The sequence below is a fragment of the Physeter macrocephalus genome, chromosome 9 (assembly GCF_002837175.3).
Source record: "Physeter macrocephalus isolate SW-GA chromosome 9, ASM283717v5, whole genome shotgun sequence".
Lineage (NCBI taxonomy): Eukaryota > Metazoa > Chordata > Mammalia > Artiodactyla > Physeteridae > Physeter > Physeter macrocephalus.
The window spans coordinates 46,056,995-46,079,109 of NC_041222.1; the positions used below are offsets into that span (position 1 = coordinate 46,056,995).

Genomic DNA, 22,115 nt, shown 5'->3' on the forward strand with positions numbered 1-22,115 from the left:
AGTTTGAAATTAGGTCCACGCTTTAAATAGTTTAAAATAGTTTCAAAGTTTAAAACAATACAAAGTTTTACAATTTTAAGTTCCTTCCCTTTTCTTCTCTGTATTGGCTTCTTGCTAGAGACCCTTACAATTATCCAGCAGACCCTCTGGGTAAAAGTGTCCATAAGGGTAGCCCTGCTCTGCGAGAAGCCAACAGTCCTGCTGATGTGTTTAACCAGGCTGAGAATTCTCTTGGAGAAACCAACCACACAGACAGTTCAGAGCGGCCCCTCCCATGGTATGCTGGTGATTCCTGGGAGTGTGTGCTGGGACATAGTCCTGAGGGAGACAGGACTATGTCTAGAGAATGCACCACTAGCTCACTCTTCCTCTCTTCCCTTAAAATACTACAACCAAGCGTATGAAATTTTAAAAAATAACTATCAAGTATGTCTCATACCACCTTAAATATGTGAGAAAACAAACTGTATGAGAAAGAGGAAATCTCTAAATTAATGCCTTTCTCTCTCTCTCTCTCTTTTTGGTGTCTGATACAAGAGACAACAACAGGATCAATCTCTTATTAGAACAGAAGCTCTCTGAATACAGGAATACACCTTCATCATTTCTGTTTCTCCTATACCCCCCAAGAAACAGACTTGTGGGATGCAAGTGAATGAAGATGTGATTAAATGAATGGGCAACACCTGAGACAAAGTTCTACCCTCCACTCCTCACCCTTAAGACTGCATTTTGAGATCTATTAAAATCGAAGCAGAGGTATTTTTATCTATGGGTTCTCTCTATATAAGCTTGTATTTTCCTCTTTTCTTATTTAGAATTCCACATTAAAATCTTATTTAGAACTCCATAAAGGGAAAAGGTGAGGTACAAAACTGGGAGAAGCCATTTTTCACATGTAAAACTGAATAGAATTAATATCCAGAATATAGAAATCATTTCTACAAATGAATTAAAGTTAGTAAAACAATTCAAAAGAAAAACTGTCAGAAATATTGGAACAGGTATTTCACAGAAGATAAAGTACAAATGGCCAAACACTGTGCAAAGATACTCAAAGTCATTAGTGAGTAGAAAATACAAATTAAAACCACAAATATGTAATAAACACCAGATTGGCAAGAATTCCAAAGCCTGACAATATCAAGGGTTGACAAAGTTGGAGAACAATGGCACTCTCGTTAACTGCTGCAGGGAGTGAAAATTGGAACAACCACTTTGGAAAACAGTTTGGCATCACAGAACAGAGGTGAAGGTATACATGCCCTATTACCCAACAATTCTACTCTCGGGTATATACTGAGAAACTCCAGCACAGATGCAGTGGGGAGTGTGTATAAGAATATTCATAAAAATACTTTTATAATGGAAGCCATCCAACGTCCGTCAACAGCTCAGTGCACTGAGCGTTTCATATAATAGAACACTATCCAGCACTGAAGAGGAATAAACAATGGCTGTATGCATCAACAAAATGACCCTCAGGAGCATCATGCTGGGTGAAAAAAGCAAATTATAGGATACATACATTACGATTCCATTTACGGAAAGTTCATAAAGGATGTGTTTTTAGGGACAGAAACATATGCGGTAAAACTATAAAGAACAGCGAGAACGTGATTAACAAAAATTCAAGATAGTGGTTACCTCTATTTAGGGCAGAAGAGAGAACTGATCAGGACAAGACACATGAACCTTTAATGGAAATGCTAATGGCCTAACTCTTAAAAGACACAGCTGGGACTTCCCTGGCTATCCAGTGGTTAAGACTCCACATTTCCACTGCAGGGGACATGGATTTGATCCCTGGTGAGGGAACTAAGATCCTACAAGCCACGTGGCGTGCCCAAAAAAAAAAGACATAGTGGACACACATTCATTGTATTGTTATTCTTGACACATTTTACAAACATACACATTTGTACACATTTTACAAATATTCTTTTGTGTGCACCTAATAGTTAATACAAATGACTCTTAAGAATTGGTATGTAAGCAAATGACCAAAAATATTTTCTCCAAGACTTGCTGGAAGAAGAGAGTGTAACAACATGCCAGCCATCAGGCCCTGGCAGTCTTTCCTTCCGAACATGCCATACTGTCTACTGGTCTCTGGCCCCTTCTGGGTCATTCAATCCAAACCCAGCCATCACTCAGAGCTAGCACTTGTCCCAGGTCGGAGGAAAGTTTCAGGATGCTCCTCAGAAACAGCAGCCAAACTTCCCTCTCTATCTGCCATTCTTTCCCTCATTTAAATGCAGGCCTCCTCCAGGTGTGAATGACAAGCACATTACCCTGTGCATGCGCGTGCACACACACATCCAGCTCTGCAGCTTGACTGGGTTGTTATTACATCCAAATATTACTGAAAGCTATTATTACTTGACTCTTGACTTTGACTTATTCTCCAATATTTGTACACATTTTATAATGATAATGGAGTACCATATTTAAAACAAAGCATCTCCCTGTCCTCCAATCAGAACCTGAAATCTGAAAAAAAAGCACAGACATCTGTCCATGCTCCAACTACAACCATGTAGCAACAGTCCCTTAAACCAAAATTGAAATTTAAAGTGAGTGGTGCAGTTATTGTCAGTACAGCATTTAAGAAAAAAAATAAACCTAGCTCCAGGGATGTCTGACTCCTCACCTCAGTAGGTCATTAAAGAAAAGACAGCATTCATATCCCTCAGGTCCAAGAAAGTTCTGTTATAATTTTAGTATTGTGAAATTTTTAAAATAATTGTTTTCATATCAATTACTACAGTGAAGGCGGGCTCTTTCAGCAGTAACATCCCAACAGGAAAAAAAAAATCAGACTGGTAAAGCAAAAATTCTTCTAAAATGACCTATGTGGAAGGTCCATCACTCAGTCCCCTGAAGTTTACTGAAGACCTAGTTAGTAATTGCTGTAAAAATACAACCACTTACCTCAGCATATTGTGCTACTGAACTGGCCTCAACTGCATAGACTCTCCGAGCTCCGGCCTGTACAGCAAAGAATGACAGTATTCCTGATCCACAACCAACATCTAGAACAACCTGGAAGGAAAGGAAAAGACAAAAGAGGGGTGAAAACACAAACCGGAGCTTAGCTGTTGGCATCATGCCAACTTTGAGCACTGTTATCAGACAAAGTACTAGCTTTGATTTTTACAAGTGGTCTTACCTTGGCCAAGTTATGAATCTCTGTGAGACTTCTTTTTCTCCTATGTTAAATGGGGTTAATAATACCCACCTTTTAAGGTTTACTGTGGGGATTAGTATGAAGTGTATACAAAGCACTTAGTGTATAATTGGTATTTTTCAAATTATTGTTATTATTACTACAGTTTCTTTGTAACATGGTTTACTTTTAGGATGTTTAGGGCCAAGAAAAGTAGTGGGTCATGAATGAATTTGCTTACCCTACCTGTCAGCATGAACAAAATAAAAACTGTCTCAAATAATTTTTAGCATTATATACATATATACATATGTATATGCATATTATATGTATATGTGTATGTATATATATTCAGGAAAAATTGAAGATAGTCTTTAAAAATCCAAAAGTGAGATATGTGCTCTTTTTTAGGCCCCCTCCAAAAAGTTGGGGAGGTTTATATGGAGGGTAGGATGGTATTAAGACAGTGGACACATAGAATTTACAGAAACTTCTATTCTCTGTGTTCAGACCTAGGACTTAAAATCAAGAAGACCACCATTCACTGGCACAAAGGGACCAACCAACATTTGGACCTGCATGCTGCGAGGAAGAGGAGGACAGTATGGATTGGGCCCCTGGCCCCATGCACAGCTGAAGCTGAGGTCTGAAGCTCAGTCTGATCGCTGAAATCTCAGGCTCCTGTATTTCTGTCTCATCAGTGACTTTTATTCTTAGCATCTTTTAGCACTAGCTTTGAGCAAGGCATTTCACTTGGCTCTAAATCCTCACAATAAATGTATGAATAGATAGCATTATTATGGCCACTTGTGAGATGACAAACTGAAAATCAGAGACATTGAATGAGCCCAAGTTCACCTAGCAGTAAGTAGGGGAGCCAGGAGTTGAATCTGGGCACTTCTGCCTTCCAAGCTCATGTTCTATAAAATCACACGTTGATAAGTTAATTTCACTTTTATAAATCTGATATTTTAACCCAGAAATACCAATAGGCAATGAATGACAAAGAAACAAAGTATTACTTTTTTCAGGAAAATTTATAATAGTTTTTTTTTTTTACTTGGATAGTAGGAAAATTTTTCCAAAAAATAGGAAATATCAGAGGTTGTGCATGTGTGTATCTGTGTTTTAATTGCAGTATCACACTGTGCTGACACAGATTCGGTGCCATTATTCTAAGAAAACATGCTGTTAGTAATGGGTTCACGGTGCTCACTTATATTAATCCTAGAGCTGTGGCTGTACTCCATATGGTCTCCTAGGGTTTGGATAATTAGGAGCATTACTAATTTAAAATGTCACCCAGTCTCTGGAATTTGCTGTCAGGCTGTCTATACTTTTAGAAATACCACTATTCACTTCTCCTCATCCTCCCTAGGAAATACTCCATCTTCACATGGTCCTGGTTTATTGCAAGAACACCCATGACTGCTGTCTAGAGAGAGGAGGCTGTAGGTTGGAGAGTGCAATCCATGGCCCCCTAAAAAGATGCACCACATCCAGAAGAACCTTTCCAGAGCCTTCTTCAATTAAAAATATAATAGGACTTCCCTAGTGGCGCAGTGGTTAAGAATCCACCTGCCAATGCAGGGGACATGAGTTCGAGCCCTGGTCCGGGAGGATCCCACATTCCGCAGAGCGGCTGAGCCCGTGTGCCACAACTATTGAGCCTGTGCTCTAGAGCTTGCGAGCCACAACTGCTGAGCCCGCGTGCCACAACCACTGAAGCCCACACGCCTAGAGGCCGTGCTCCACAACAAGAGAAGCCCCCGCAATGAGAAGTCCCCGCTCGCCACCACTGGAGAAAGCCCGTGCAGAGCAACCAAGACCCAACGCAGCCAAAAATAAATAAATAAATAAAATTAAAAATTTAATACCTTAGATACTATGCTCAGTCCAAAATATGGATACAAAATTAAGATACAATAGAAACTGACTGCTCTGGTGACAGGTGTCCTAGAAATGTGTGAAGGGAACACTTTGTCTCTTTTATTAGGGTGTCATGAAGCACGTGTTAGAGCAGTGTTTTTCAGTTCTCTTGATCCTGCAGACTAAAAAACCAAAGAAACATTTTACCACTGGGAGAGAGACAGCAGACAGAGGAGGGAATGGGGAGAGAGAGAAAAATTCAGAGATGGGAGGGAGCTTTTTGCCAAATTAGGCCTTTTGGTAGGAAGATGCCTTGACAGGCCCAGAACCTACCTGGAGAAGAGTTGAAAAATTATAAACTGTTGTCCAAATACCTTATTTCAATAACTAATTTCCAGCCCAAAGAACCTTATTCATTTGGCTATTTCAAAACAGAGCATAGCCCTTGAAAGAGAATCTGATCTTTTGCTAGCATTATCCAGATAATGCCATCTGTTTCCCGCTTGTGTGTATATTTAAAAAGTTAACAAGTGAATTTTCAGTCTGGGGCTTGTAGGAGAGGGAGAGGAGAGGGAGGGACATTCTGCCCCATCTACGTAAGCCATGAAACGTTGGAAACAAAGCTGAGGAAGGCTGAGAATTCATTCTCTGGTGAAAAATAAACAACTCCAAGCAAGTATTTAGGCTCTAATGGAAATACACTCCTTCAGCCCTTTCCAGCTGGGGTTTCCCAGACTAGGAGAAGACAGGACATTAACGCAGAAAATTCTGTTACACTGTCTCATGTGGCACCTCAGGAAGGCTTGGAGCTGCCTCTAATCACGTTTTCTTGTCCTCACAGAAGATTGTATCGAGCCCATTTTTTATTCTACCATTGGTAGGCCATCACAGAACTGGGTATGTTTGAGGACCTTGGCAGACATTACGTTATACTTTCTTATCCTAGGGAAAAGTATCTCACCTCAGACAGAGGCAAAAGAGAGTAATAAAATCCCCTTCCATGTGGAAAGCAGTTTCCAGTTTCCAAAGGACGTTCCCCAGACACTATCTATTTGATCCTCATGCTCCCCTGGGATGGAGAGTACATAGTTATGTCCCCGCTGTACTGAGAAGGAAACAGGCTTGGAGAGACTGTTTCCAGCCCAAGGTAACACTACTGGTAAAGGGCAGAGCTGGATGAGAAGCCAGTGCTCAGCTGTCTGTAGCACCATGGCCATCTTTCTCTGGAGCAAAAGATGGGAGGAAAGGGTAGACTGTGAAGAGACGTAAATCTGACCATACCGCACTCTAAACACTCCCGATGGCTCCATGCTACTGGACTCTGGTTGGGATCACCCAAGAGAAAAGACAACAGGAAGTCAGAGGGAGTGAGGACAGCGAGGTCAGAAGACTTATTCTCCTGGCTTCCTCCCTCCCGGGTCTCCATGGATTGGCTGTGTCCCCTCTACCAAAAGCCACAGATCTTGCCAGGCTTCCATCTCTTATAGCTATGACTATTCTCTCAGGTTTCCAGTAACCTCCCCTTCCCCCTCCCCCTTTAGGCCAAGGGGTGATAACAGGTCCCCACTCTTGGTAGTGCCAGGGCGCTTCACCGCACCGTGTTGGTTCCCTTTACTCTGCCCACGTCATTGTAAGTGGTCCTGTTATTTAACTCTTCTAAAACACCTTGTCGGGTGTGCTTTGCCTCTCCTGCAGGAACCCTGGCTGATACACCAACTCATCCTTCAGATCTCAAACAGCTCTCCCTCAGGGAAGACTTCCTTAGCCTTTGCTCCCTTCCCAGGCTAAGTAAAGTCCTCCAGCTCTACGCTTTCTTATCATCACCTACTCAAACCCTTCCTTCATAACATTCATCACAGTTATCATTTTTCATTCAAAGAGGGATTACTTGATTAATTAATGCTCCCTCCCCTGGACTGTAAGCTTCATTAAAGGAGAGACCTTTAACTGCTTCCTGGTCACTACTGAATCCCTGATATAGCATGGGGTCTGGCACATAGTAAAAACACTCACTAGATCTTTGTTAAACAAACTGAATAGTAAAAATGTGTCTCACTACCACAGACAGGGAACAGATTCACGATCCAAAAGATACAGCGCGCATCTGTTACCTCCCTAAGAAAGTACCTTTTACCAGCATAACACATCCTCTTCAATCTTGTGATCTGAAGCATCCTTCAAAGGATGACTTTCTTTGGACATTGCCATATTGTCATTACATTACGATCCAGTTAGCTCTGGTATACAATGTTCCTCTAGAAAGAGAATTCATCCTCAGCTTCCCCTGGATAAAGGGGAAATAGAAAATGTCAGTAACTATAAAAATGGCTAATTTGGGGCTTATATGGGGCAGCACCAGAAAACGGTATGAAATTCTTGTCAGGACTAATGGGGAAAAGTCAACAATTGGTCCATCTAACAGTGGCCAAGAGTTCTGTGAATTTATTTGTAAATAAAGTTTTAAAAATATTAAAAATATAAGGTCATTTTGCTTGTACAGATGATTTTAATTACATGTTCTTATGGTTTCCTAGGCAAAGAAATCCTGCAAAATATTTGAACAGGTCTAAAAAGCCCCAAGAGGGTTCAAAGCTATTTATTTGGATTCACTAGGTTAAAATTAACAAAGAACATCCAGGTCCTTAAGAAAACATGAAACAAAACTACCCTTGAATAATAAAGTAAAAATAAATATGTACCATTATTTTTATACTTATTATGTACTATGCTTGCTTAGTACTTTTACCTTATTTACTCGTGATAACAGCTATCTAACGTGGGTACCATTATTTTCTCCATGTTGCAGATAAAGAGACTGAGAATCAGATGGAGTTGAAGTCATACACTTAATAAATGGCAGAGATGAAATAAAAACAAACGTACCTAGTTGAAACCCTATGCTCTTAGCCCCTCCCTTCATTTTCAATTCTATTTTCTGTGTTGTTCAGGCTACAGTAATATTTGTCCCATTTAGCCTTCTTTTCACCCTAGTAGTTTTATAATTGTCTTCCAATACTGAGGTCCTGATTATCCCACAGTCAATTCTTCCAGTTATGCCAGTTATTATTTATTCATTCTTTCTTTATTTGCTTGAGCATATCAATGGCTGCTCTGAATTGCAAAACCCCAACTGTCATTTTTGTATGCCTTATACTCCGAAATTGTGTCCTACCCACCTGGCACTTCCACAGCCATTGCTGCTTCTTCCAGCCAGTATTTTATTACATCTGTAGATATCTCCACTGAACCACCCCAAGTTGCAAGTACCCCACGCTCTTGCATTGTCATGTGCTTTATCATCATAGTTACCTGCCATGGGCTCCCTACCCCATAGACTGCGCCCAACTATTCCAACATCCAAACTGTTGACCAACAGGGTGACTGAACAGCTTCCAAGCAGAAACAGAATGAGGGAACTACACAGCCTTTTGCAGACCATCACATCTCTTACTCTAGCTTTTGTCAAAGAAGGAAAATTCCAAATCACTTCAAGAGTTGCAGAAGACATCCCTTGATGGCCTTTGCAGCTTAGGCTTCAATCTTGTTCAGATAATTAGAACTTTCTCTATGGCAGAAGAATTCTGCTGTGATAGCTCCCCATAAGACAGGACTCTGCATCTGCTGTGCAGTGAAACTTGCTTTCAACAAAAGGGTTGCCTGTATTTAAATAATGAATAAATAATACTTAGGAGCACCCTTGTTTCATTCCACCTGGTCTTCTGTCAGAGGATAGATAAACCCTTCACCAATCTTTTAACTACCCTTTCACTATTTTCCTCTATTATTACAGAAAATACAAAGATGTTGATCACTCCTACCTTCTCTCTCCATGATTAACCCCCTTCATATGCTGCCAACAGACTCAGACTAGCTCACTCAGTTCTAAACCCTCAGGCACTCAATCATTCATCAGACATCAAAAGTGCCTTCTATTACCCATTGTGCCAAATACTGCTAGATGCTGGGAATGCAAAGATGAAAATAACATGACTGTCTAGTAAAGAGAAGCATAATGATGTATTACAGTGGCAGTGATAGTATTACATAATGGACCCAGTGAAACTATGAAGGAGGATTTGTCTACTCTACCAATGATTCTGGAAAGACTTCACTGAGATGACCCGAGGAGTGAAAATCAAGAGGGCCCTAAGTCAATGTGTGCCATCTGAATGGACGAAGTGGCAGGAGCTCCAGACTGAGAGCAGTCTGAACAAAGGCACCCAAGAATGATAGAGCCAGTCATGTCTGGGAGGCATCAAATTTTCTCAGGAGCATGATGTGTGTGTTAGAGGTACAAGTGGGGGTATGGTTGGGAAATTAACATGGCAAGAGCAAAAGCTGATGCTTGACTGTAGATGGTCTTGTATACGACACTAAGAGCTTGGACTTAATCCTTAAGCAAAGAAGGATCATAAAACAGTTTTCGGTGGAAGAATTATTTCATAGTTGTATTTCAGCAGCATCACAGTGGTGGCGTGGATTGGAGGGTACAAGGATCAGAGGTTGCAATGCAGACACTGGTGGCTCCTAATTAACATCAGTCCCTTCTGACTTCCTCTCAGAACCTCACTTTATTGAGTATTTATCCTCCTCTGTGTGGTTAACCATCCCCAGTCCCAGGGAGGGGATCCTGATTGGTCCATGGCAATCATACGTGGTTCCATGTCTCTTGCCAGTGATCATTACACTTGCGTGTGTGATAAAATATTGTTAATGAGACCTGAGGGGAAGTCTGTTGGGAGCTACTGGAAAGGTTTTCTCCCTTCTAAGACAGACGTAAGAAAGATGCTTCTTCTTTCTTGGACATGGTTAACTTGAAATGTGATGCTTGAAATGTGAGAAATTGGATTAAAACACCTCAGAATCACACTACCTCCAACATTTTAGCCAATTTAAGTAGGGATTTCCTCCTACTGGAGGCCAAAGCTATCTTAACTGGGACAAGAAGGGAAACTAATTGGAAAACATTTGCAATCCTCCAGGAAAGATACAGTAACAATGAGAACAAAGAATCAGCTGTGGGACAAAGGGGAAGAGAAGGAGTTGCAAAAATGCTGGATTAATAGAAGCTAAAGAATTTGGAAACTGGAAAGGAAAAGAAAAAGTCTAGCCTGACTCCCAGGTTCCTGGCTTGGGGGATGTTTATAACACCTTCAAAAACCTTCAGTTTTTGTAGCACGCCAGAATGGAACGCTCGCCTTGCTGGCCAGCCGGAGTGGCCCTAGGAATTGCCTGTACTGGTGTTTGAAACATGGAGCTGAGTTTCATTGCTGCTGCTACAGCTGAAGGAGTTTGCTGTGGAGGCTTCTCCTGTTCCCTCACATTGCTCACGGGTACAATAGAACAGTGCCCACCTCACTCACGCCACATGCACTTTGTCCCTTGCCTCCTACCGCAGTGCCCTTGTCGCAGCTGAGGCATGGGGCAGGCACGACAGTACCCACTTGGCACGCATGCATGTGCACCATGAGGAGTAGGGAGTTAACACCCTGCGGGGGCGTGCTCCACCGGTGGGAGATGGCAGCCAATGGAGAAATCACTCTCCTTTTCTCCCCCGATGGACTGTTTGAAGACAGAGGGGCTTCATATGACCTCCCTGAGGATGTCCGGTGACACCGAGTGATCGTCTTTCATCAAGCTGTGGCAAGCTCAGTGACACCCTCCCTCCTACCTGCTCTGCCCCGCTCCTGCCCCACTGAGATTGCCCTCCCTAAGAAAATACTACCACGTAAGCCTTTGCTGCATGATCTGTGATTGAGGGGACTGAGGCTAAGAAAATGGTGCTACTTAAACAAAATTCAACATGTTTACTGACATTTTTCTGTGATTCTGTCTTTTCCGGGTTTCTGAACTTCTAAATTCTAAACCTAAGCCATCACTCTGGAGTTGAGTGACTGTGTCAATACCTCAGATTTAGGAAATCAAGCAAAAAGAAGACACAGGCACAAGCTCTTAAGTTCATCAATGCCCAATTCCTGGTTCAGTGCCGGAAAAGACCAGGTTCTAGGACAGCAATTTAACCCCTTTTTACTGACTTTATCCTATTTATCCACTTACATTTTTATCCTGGAAAGCAGATATTAAAACAAAGACATCTACTTTGAAGTTACTGTTGCATAGAGTCTTCTATATAAGCCTTTAACAAAGTCAGTCGTTGCTCCAAACTGGCCCTTCATGGCACTGTCTTAGAGGGAATGGGAAAGGTTTAGAAAGTTCAACCCTAGGATGTTTCTGAAATGCCTTGACTTTAGTGGGAAGGGAATCCGCCAGGCAGAAGTTAACAGTAAGTTAGCCAGTAAAACCATACCAGTGAAATACTGATTTTTTTCCAAACCTCTTTTTTTCCTAGTTCCCTCCCCTGCAGAGCTGAGGCACTGAGAATTTCACCTTAGCAATCTGTCCCTTCTTTAATGATTTTGCAAGAGTGGCATCTGGTATGATAGTCATTAGTGCCACTTACCAGATATTTCTGGTTCTCCTTATGGGCACATGGTAGAATTGTATCCCTTGCTCTCTGGGAATTAGGAGGGACCACATGACTTGCTTTGGACCACGTAATGTGGTCAGAAGTTAACATGGGTCACTTTCAGGTGGAAGATTTAAGAACCAGGAGGGTGCTTTGCCACACGCTCCGCTACCCTCTGCAACAGGAACTAGTCCTGCTTCACATGGAGGCTGCTTCCTCAGCCTGGGTCCTGGAGCGAGAATGAGACAAAATACAGCCCTTAGCTAACCTATAATGGATTAAATGAGCACGATATAAAGCTCTATTGGTTTAAACCACTGAGGTCTGGGGGTTGACTGTTAAAACAGCATAACCTAGTTTACCCTAATAAGCCCAGTTAAGTGCCAGTGATTTCTGATTCAAATTTCCCAGTATGTCCGCAGAATTCTGATGCTGTGCTGAGATTTTGGTATAGCAGTTCACTAAATTCTTATAGCCACCACGTGTTAAGTGTTCTTATCCCATTTTAAAATTAACCCCCAAAAGATTAAGGTCACATGTCAGCATCTTGAAAGGTACAGAGACAGGCTTGGAGCACAGATATCTTACCTAGAAAATCCATCTACTGCATTAAAGCCCCTAGCTCCCTCTTTCCCAAATGCCCTGAAAGACAGTCTGTGATCGTTGTTTATTCAGTCTTCTTGGCTCTCCTTGAAAGCTGCACTTTGCTTTCATACCAAATGAAAGCATTTTCCTCTGCTGATTCTGGCATCTTTCTCCAGTACTCTTACAGGAGCAGATTTTATTCAAGCTCAGGAGAATCCTGGCACAGACACGCCATCTGCTTTACTCACATTCAGGAAATCTATGTGGACACCCCCTTAGAGCTTAAGGGGCCAAAGATATCAGTTAAGACCAAGATCCATTTTCTACCTCTTTCTCCTCACCTGTAATACAGAGAATTTATCCCAGGGATGAGTTTTTGTGATATATGACCTAACGTGAACCTTGGCCTCTGTACTAAGTCGAATAGTGTCCTCCAAAATTCATGTCTACCCAGAACCTATGAATGTGACCTTATTGGGAAATAGGGTTTTTACAGATATAGCAAATTAAGATAATGTCATACTGGATTAGGGTGAGCCCTAAATCCAATGTGACTGGAGTCATTACAAGGAGAGAGAAATTTACATAGAGACACAGACACAATGGGAGAATGCCATGTGACAAAGAAGCAATTCGAGTGGTGCATCAACAAGTCAAGGAACACCAAGGACTGCCAGCAACCTCAAGAAGCTAGAAGGAGGCAAGGAAGGATCTCCCCTGGAGCCCTCAGAGGGAGCACTGGCGTGCCGACACCCTGATTTTGGACTTGTGGCCTCTGGAACTGTGAGAGAATAAAATTCTGCTGTTCTAAGCTACCTACTTTGTGGTAATTTGTTATGACAGCCCTAGGAAACTAAAACGGCCTCCAAAGTGCAAGCCATAGGGAAACACACACACACACACACACACACACACACACACACACACACACACACACACACACTAGACAGGCAGAAATATATAGATGTATCAGAGATCATTTTTCACTATCACATCCCGCCCCCATACACGTTCCAAAAATCACATAGATAAAATAAAATATCAGTTTGATTATCAACCTAGAACATATAGAGAATGGCTTTATGTTGCTTCCAAAATCACTGTGCAGTCCCGGCAGACGTGAGTTTGCATATAGCTCTACCACTTAGTAGTCATGTACCTCAAAGCAAGTTAGTTAAATTTACGTATCCCTGGTCCCTTTATCTATACCATCAGGCTAATAATATATCTTGAATTTTTTTGTCGTGTGGTGTGGCGGGCGTTTACCATTCTTCTGTGTCTCTCAGCATCTGAACCCCCTTCCTATGCTTGGAGAATGTCCCACTTCTGGGGCAGCACCAGCCTCCCACTTGGGAAGTTACAGGTGTCTGCTGCTCTTTTCCAGCATCCCTGAAGCTAAAGCACAGGCATGACCGGGGCTCTCCTGATAAGATGCACTTTGCACTGTAAAGCTGACAGTGTGCAGCCGTAGGACAGCACAGAATCCACTCAGGTGCAGTCATGGCCACCTCCCGATTCCAGCAGCACAACAGAGAAAGGTTCTAAGGACAACACTCCATGGTAGCAGCGGGTGAAGCCTATGCAGGTTGCGGTGCCCACGTCTGGCTGCATGGATGTCTCCCAGAGATCAATTCTGCAGCATGACTTTGGAAATTATTTTTCGCCTTGTAGCCTCCACGCCTAGCTCTCTGATGATCCTATATCCTTTTCGGAAATTCTTTTTTCTTTTTTTCTTAAATTAGCAGAGTTGGTTTCTGATGCTGGCAGCTAAGAACCCTGACTAACATGCAAGGATTAAAATGAGATAAGATATGCAAAGCACCTAGCAGGAGTCATGAGTTACTTCCTTTCTTCCCACTTTCCTCCACAGTTCTAAATGAGGATGCTGCCGTCAATGGTTAACAGCACTCAGCGGCGAGATGTGGAGGATTCGAAGAACAGATAAAGAAACTGTGGCATACGCACACAATGGAATACCGTGCTGCCTTAAAAAAAAGGAGATCCTGCCGTATGTGACAGACAACATGGGTGAACCTGGAGGACATAATTCCAAGTGAAATAAGCCAGACACAGAGGGACAAATACTGCATGATTTCACTTATATGAAGTATCTAAAAGAGTTCAACTCTTAGAAGCAGAGAGTAGCTCGGTGGTCGCCAGGGGCTGGAGAGAGAGGGAAACAGGAAAGCATTAGTCAAAGGGTACAAAGTTTCAGTCATGCAAGATGAATAATTCTTGAACTTCCCTGGTGGCGCAGTGGTTAAGAATCCGCTTGCCAATGCAGGGAACACGGGTTCAAGCCCTGGTCCGGCAAGATCCCACATGCCGCGGAGCAACTAAACCCGTGTGCCACAACTACTGAGCCTGCGCTCTAGAGCCTGTGAGCCATAACTACTGAGCCCACGTGCCACAACTACTGAAGCCCATGCGCCTAGAGCCTGTGCTCCGCAACAAGAGAAGCCACCAAAATGAGAAGCCCGCACTCCACAACGAAGAGTAGCCCCCGCTCGCTGCAACTAGAGAAAGCCCACACGCAGCAACGAAGACCCAACGCAGCCAAAAATAAATAAATTTATTTTTAAAAAAGATGAATAATTCTTACTTCCTAGACATCTATTTCACAGCTTAGTGCCTACAGTTAACAATACTGTATTTATTACTTAAAAATTTGCTAAGAGAGTGGATCTTATGTTAAGTGTTCTTATCACAAAATAATAATAATAGTTATCATTATAAATAAAGAGGACAGGAGGCAATTTTTGGAAGTGATGGATATGGTTATGGCCTAGATCGTGATGATAGTTTCATGGGTGTATACTTATCCCTAACCTCATCAAGTTGTATACATTAAATATGTACAGCTTTTTGTATGTGCTTCATACCTCATTAAAGAGGTTACAAATTTTTTCAGGAAGCAAGACCTGTTTTAACACATGCCAGCACGACTACCTGGCAGGCCTGTGCTGCAGCCTTTATTCCATCGGTGATTAAGGTTGGACCACATTAGTGTGCCAGGTTAACCAAATAAAGTAGTAGCAGTGTTTTAAAGTCAGACAATTTCAGAGCAGGATCAGAGATGGACTCAAGGACATTCGACCAAACTGATGATAAGTCCACACCGAAGAAAACTCAAACTGGAAGAGCCAGAAGCTCAGGCTCTGCAAATCTGACTATCAGCTGACAATCTGAACAGGTTGCTTTGCATGTTTGTTGTAGTTACTTATGTTTTCTTTTAAGCCTTCAAATTCCTGAATCCCTTCTGCCTAAGCCAACCTCAGTTTCAGATGCACTAAGCAGCTGTTGCAACTGGGAATTCTCTCCTTTAGTGAAAATGCTGATTTAAAAAACATAATAAGCTCCCGGCTCCTGCTCACTCTCACAAGTTTCCAGCAACTGGTGCCCTGACAAATGAAGTGTCAAAACATTTCCAAATTAAAACCCCACGGCTCACACAACCCGGCACCCTCAGCAGGATGGACTTTCCCTGCTTGTTCCAAGTGCACACTCAAAAGAAACTAAAAATAGCCATATGGCAATTAACAGAAACTCTGAGGAGGGGGAGGGGGTGGGTTCCAGCAGCGTCAGTTTCCTGGATGGATTCCAAATGGGGTTCTCAGCCAGCAGTGCTCTGGCCAAGAAAGGATTTTCATTAAAACTGCATGGAGGAGGCAGAATGAAGAAATCAAGATTTGAAAGATTTAAAATTATTGCAGTGGTAGAAACTATAGCACCATCCCCAAGACCATCAATAATAATAATACTTGCTATTATGGACTGAGTTGATATTTTAGGCCATGTACTAAGCACTTCCCATGCATTGTATCATCTTGATCCTGCAAGGACTCTAGGAGGTAGCTGCTACACTCACAGATAAGGAAACTGAAGCCCAGGGAGTTTAGATAACCTGTTCAAGACCTCAAGGCACACAGGATAAAGGTCTACGGCACAGGCACAGCAGGTGGCCAAGCTGGAGTTTGAACTCAGCTCTCTGGCTCCAGAACTCACGCACATAACCACTGTGCAATGCTGCCTCATACGTACATGGGGATGTTTAAGTAACCACAATGTTTTCACTCCATCCTTAAGCCCAGAGAAACAAAAGTCTCTCTTGGCAATTTCAACCAACCTTTCCATGGCAGTGCCTTTCAGAGGTTATGTGCATGGGCTCTAAAGTAAGGTTAACTGGGTTCAAATTCTGGCTTTCTCATTTATCAGTTGTATAAAATCAGGTAAATTATCAACATTCCCAGGTCTCAGTTCTCTCATCTCTAAAATGGCAAAAATATTAGTCTTTATCTAATAAAGTTGTAATGAAGATCAAAGGAAACTGCTATTGACTGAATTTTTGTGCCCCCCAAAATCCACATGTTGAAACTCCAATCCCCAATGTGATGACATTTGAATATGTGGCCTGTGAGAGGTAATTAGGTCACAAGGGTGGAGCCCTCATGATGGGATTAGTGTCCTTATAAGAAGAAACAGAGGAGAGCTTGCTTCCTCTCCCTCTCAGCCATGTGAGGATACAACAAGAAGGCTGCTGTCTACAAGCCAGGAAATGAACCTTCACCAGACACCAGCTCTACAGGCACATTGATCTTGGACTATGAGAAATCAGTGTTTGTTGATAAGACACACAGTCTATGGTATTTTTGTTATAGCAGCCTGAACTGAGACAGAAACTGTATGGAAAGCTCTCAGCATGGTGCTTGCAGATACTTGAGTTGCTCAATAAATAATAGCTATTGGTATTGATCATTATTCTAAACCCATGCCCTTTTAGGTAATCAATTTCAATGAGAAAGAACACAAGAGCTTAGTAAAAAGGTAGCATCCTCCATGGACTGAGGGGTCATTCGAGGACGGTCTTCTGTATGATGAAGCAAACAGTAAAGGATTTTTAAACATTTTGGATTTGTGGTAGATTTGATAGAATTGGAGTTAGTGTGACCAACTATCCTAGTCTGTCTAGGACTGAGGGGGTTTCTGGGACATTAAAACTGGGACAATTCGTTCCTTCAGTTTCCAGTGGGGAGGAGATACTTACTCCCAGGAGTGGGCAGTACTAGAAGCAAGAGAGATCATCTCCCCTTCCTCTTTTTATCTCCTAATAGGAGTGACTTATCTGACTGGTGATGCTGGAAAATGGTTTGAGCTTGCATAGTGCTGGTACTTGGAAGGGGCCAGCCTGCCGATCCTCTACCCAAGCATGTGCTCTTGAGTCCCCCAGGTGGAGGCTTGCTGGGCAGGCTCTGGACTTGTCTGGGGAGACCACATGTTTAGCATACAAGTGAGAGGAAAAGTTCAGTTTGAGGGGGAAAAAAGAGGTAGGAAGCCTTATGTGGATACAGGCCCAAGCCCCACTCTGCAAATAGCATTACCAAAAATAAAGCTGATATTGTGATTTCTACCTGACATCTGTGTCTATTTCTAAACTGGTTCAGAACTCAGAGGGGGAAAGGGATATAATTAATTATCAGTCATGTGATTAATTATCACCTTCATAAACCCCAACAGATGGATGCCTATTTTATTTCATTGGCAGAAAAACCCATTTCAGGCTGGCAGGAAAAAGGTATTTTGTAGAATCAAATGAGTTTAGAGGTGGGAGTGACCTTAGAGATGATCTGGTCCAATATCTTTGTTTTTACAGATGAATGACAAAATCTATATGAAACTCTGTGAAAAACTAATCAAATGCAAGTAATTTGGGGGAGTGGTCTTTAGAAGCTATAACCAGAATTAAAAACAGATTATACATAATACGGAAAATAGAAAATAGATTATAGATTAAAACTAAGCAATTTCGGGACTTCCTTGGCAGCCCAGTTGTTGAGACTTGGCCTTCCAATGTAGGGGGTGTGGGTTCGATCCCTCGGGGAGCTAAGATCCCACAGGCCTTGTGGCCAAGACACCAAAACATTAAAAAAAAAAAAGAAGAAGCAATATTGTAACAAATTCAATAAAGACTTTAAAAAATTGGTCCACATCAAAAAAAAAAAATCTTAAAAAAAAAAAAAAAAAGCTAAGCAATTTCAGAAGGAGAGAAATTTCCCCAAATAAAAGTATTACAATCAACAGTTGAGAGTTGAGTTATTTTAATTGATGAGAAAGCTGTAAGACTTAGGTCAGTAAGACTGCTTATCCACAACCTTGAACACCAGGTAAGCTGTCAAAAGAAACAAGCTTTTCCCCTCCATCCTCACCTTGCCTACCTACCATAACCTGGTCCTCCTCATTAGGAATGCTTATTACTTCCTCACTGTTCACCAGGAATGCCCCACTGGCAAAGCAAGGGTCCTGGTACCTCAAGACATATGAGACCCTTTGGTCAAGCATGGCCATTTCTGGTCTTATCTTTTTCGCTTACCATCACCCTCATCCACCAGAGTACCTACATTTGACTTTTTGAAAATGTCCAGTTTCGGGTAAGCAGGAGAAAGCCCACTTTACCCCGACTCTCCCACTCTGCATACAGCTATAAAACCTGGACGGAATGCATGGAGCAGCTACTTGAAGCCTCTGAGAAGTCAATAGTAGCAGGGAGACTGGGAAAGAGGATCAGAACTTGAAATACTACTGATCCACGCCCCCTTACCCTCAGCTGTGGCCTGAACTCAACACACCAGAAATGGACACCAGGGTGCGGGCAAGAGAGCTGCGGGAGGTCCCTCAAACTATACGTGCATGGACATGATCATTAGCACATCAAAACTCTGAGAACTCTGCCTAGGTGCCAGACTGACCATCCACTGACATGCACATGGAACAGAGCCCAGGTGCACTGCTAAGGCTTTGAAAAGTGAAATGACACGGGAACCAGACTCCTTGGAAAATCAACTGGTGGCATGGAACACGCAGTCCGAACCTAACCAGGTTGAATGCATCCTAAATCAGAAATATTAACTCTCTCCATAGGCTTTAAACAAGACCCAGAGTCTCATAATATTCAAAATGTATGGAAAACAATCTAAAATTCCTTGGCATAGGAAGACTCAGGAAAATATCAATTCCCTGGGAATAGATAATCAACTGAAGCAAACACAGCAGTGACACAGATGTTACAATTATCTGGCAAAAACCTTCAAGTAGCTATTATAATAAAACTCCAAGCAGCAATCATGAACACTACTGAAATCAAGGGAAAAATAAATAGTCTCAGTCAAGAAATATATGACATAAAGAAGAGCCAAATGGAAATTCTGGAATTGAAAAAATATAACCAAAATTAAGAATTCTCTGATGGGCTCTATAGCAGAATGGACATGACAGCAGAAAGCAACCCATGAGCAAATCAACTTCTAGCTGGGGGCCTATTTATCACTATTTTTTTGTGTCTTCTCCCTACTTTAACTAACTATTTCAGCATCATAAACCACAACACAATTTAGTGGCTTGAACGAGAACCAATGTATTATTTCTCCCAACTCTATGGGAGGGTTGGGCAGTTTCTCTGTTGGTCTTGCCTAGACTCATTCATGTTCCTGCATTCAGCTGGAGGGCTGGCTGGACAGGAAGGTCCAGGCTGGCCTCAGTTATTGGTCTGGCAGTTGGTGCTGGCTATTGACTGGACTGCCTCACTTCTCCTCCAAGTGACCTCCCAATCTCCAGCAGGCTAAGACAGGGCTTCTTCACAGTATGGTGGTCTCAGGGTTCCACCAGGGTAAGCCCAGAAGCCACAAGGCTCATGAAGGCCTAGGCTCTGAAACTCACACAATGTCACCTCTGTCATATTCTGTTGATCAAAGTACATCCCAAGGATTGCACAGAGATAAGGGATAAAAAAACTAAACTATCTCTTCATGAAAGGAGCAGCTGTACAACTTTGCAAATGGGTGTGGATGCAGGGCTTGGGATCCTTATTTCAATGTTCTACCACATTCCTTCTGGGGAATTAATGCCGCAAATCTCAAAGGCCACGGGTCTACAATTACTATGGCAGTAGAAGAGACTGCGAGGCCCAGAGAAATCTAGTGTTTGCCTAAGATCACAGAGCTACTTAATGGGAAAATATGAAACTAGACCCCATGACTGCTGATTGACTGACCAGTAATCCTGTTTCTGAGATGAGCTGTATAGTATCTTGAACACCCTGGCTGTTTAACAGGTAGGAAAATAAGGGACAACACTTGTAGAGTGTTAGCAATCATTCATTCAGATCCATTTTGTGAAGGAAATAAATGCAGGCACGTGTGGAGTCCATGAGAAAAAAAAGAAGTAAAGTGACACAATAAGGGCTATTCATTATGCAGCAATACAGCTCCTAACCTGTTCTGTGCACCAAAACATAGTGCATTCAGTCTCTTGAGTTCCTGGTTCTCAAAACTTAATTTCTTTACTGAGGTAAAATTCACATAACATAAAATCAACCATCAACCATTTTAAAGGGTACAATTCAGCGGGTTTTGGTACATTTACTATGTTATGCAACTATTACCTCTGTCAAGACATTTTCATCACCCCAAAAGGCAAGCCTGTACCCACTAAACAGCCACTCTCCAAGTCCCCCTCCCCCAGCCCCTGGGAACCACTAGTCTGCCTTCTCGCTAGGGATTTCTATTCTGGATGGTTCCTATAAATGGAATCATATGTGCTTTTGTAGCTGGCTTCTTTCACTGCATATGTTTTCATGGTTCATCCACATTGCAGCGTGCAACAGCATTACATTCTTTTTATGAATAATATAAATATAAACAATATTCATAATATTCTATCGAATGGATATACCACATTTTGTTTATCTACTTGTCAGTTGATGGGCATTTGGAAAGCTCCCACGTTTTGGCTACTGTGAATAGTGCTGCTATGAACATTCACGTACAAATAGTTATCTCAATACCTGCTTTTAATTCTTTCAGTTAGTTAAGTATACAGTCAGAAGTGGAATTTCTGGGTCATATGGTAATTCTATCAAAGCTGAATGTTCAGTCTAGTTTTTGACAAGGCTGCTTAAAATGGTTTGAGATTAATAACCTGCTGCCAGCATTACCTTATCTCTAAAGTCAGTGTGGTTCTGGAGGATGGCTCTGTGGTAAGTGGCTGTCCTCACAAAATCTTGCATCATGTTCTGCTGCTGGGAAAGGCAGCCATAAAACTGTAAGGGAGAGAGAAGGACAGGGAGGGTAAACACGCCATGAGGCAGGACCTTCACGAGTACTTGGCTCTTACAGCCACCTGGGTCAAGGCAGGCTTGGTCTAACACACCGGGGGGCTGAGGCTCTGAGACACCCGGGACCTCTCCACACGGGCCCTATTTGTAAGGCCCACAGCTCTAAGGAGACCTCAGAACTTTGATTCTTGCTCCATACAGCGGATTCAGACCTAGATCTTGACCAGATTGGTGCCCAGGGTCCCCTCCCAACGCAGAGGCTGAGAGAGCACAGATCAAGAATAACAGAAGTAAGTGAGAGAGAAAGGGGCCAGGGCCAAAAGGGATGGCCCTGATGAGTCCCATCAGCCTAGAGAAAAAGATGGGCCTTGGATAGAAATCCCCAGAGAGGGTGCGGTGGGGTAGAAGGCAGTGACGGTGGTGATCCTGAGGCAAGCCGGTTGGGTGATGTGGTACGTATAAATCCATGAGCATTGACAGTGAGTAATAAATATCATCATTGTAATGGCCACCATTTGGTAGAGTTTTCTATGTGCCAGGCACCATGCTAAGTGTTTCCCATACATCCTCTAATCAAATTAAATCACCACAACAATCAGATGAAGTATGTTCCTCAGCTGAGGAAACTGAGGCTCAGGAAGATACAGCAACTTGCCCAAGTCCTGACAACTCGCTAAGTGACAGAGACAAGATTCCAATCCAGGTGATGATGTTGCTGCTGGTCAGAGGACCACACATTAAAAACCGCTGCGCTCTCGGGACTTCCCTGGCGGTCCAGCGGTTAAGACTCCCGGCTTCCAAGGCAGGGAGCATGCGTTCGATCCCTGGTCGGGGAACTAAGATCCCACATGCCGCACAGCATGGCAGAAGAAAGAGAAAAAACCGCTGCGCTCTCTTCTCCACCCACCGCCTCGCCCAGG

At 42.6% G+C, this 22,115-nt stretch overlaps 1 protein-coding gene across 2 annotated transcripts in view; it reads right to left on the reverse strand.

Moving 5' to 3' along the window:
* LOC102981470 (histone-arginine methyltransferase CARM1-like) overlaps positions 1–22,115 on the reverse strand; it is a 275,440-nt gene that overhangs the window by 90,759 nt on the left and 162,566 nt on the right. For both annotated transcript variants that reach the window (XM_028493912.1, XM_028493913.1), the window contains exons 4-5: positions 21,076–21,180; positions 2,935–3,045 (exon numbers count right to left, since the gene is read on the reverse strand). In XM_028493912.1, coding sequence (XP_028349713.1) covers positions 2,935–3,045; positions 21,076–21,180 — 216 coding nt within the window. The remainder of the gene's footprint in view (positions 1–2,934; positions 3,046–21,075; positions 21,181–22,115) is intronic.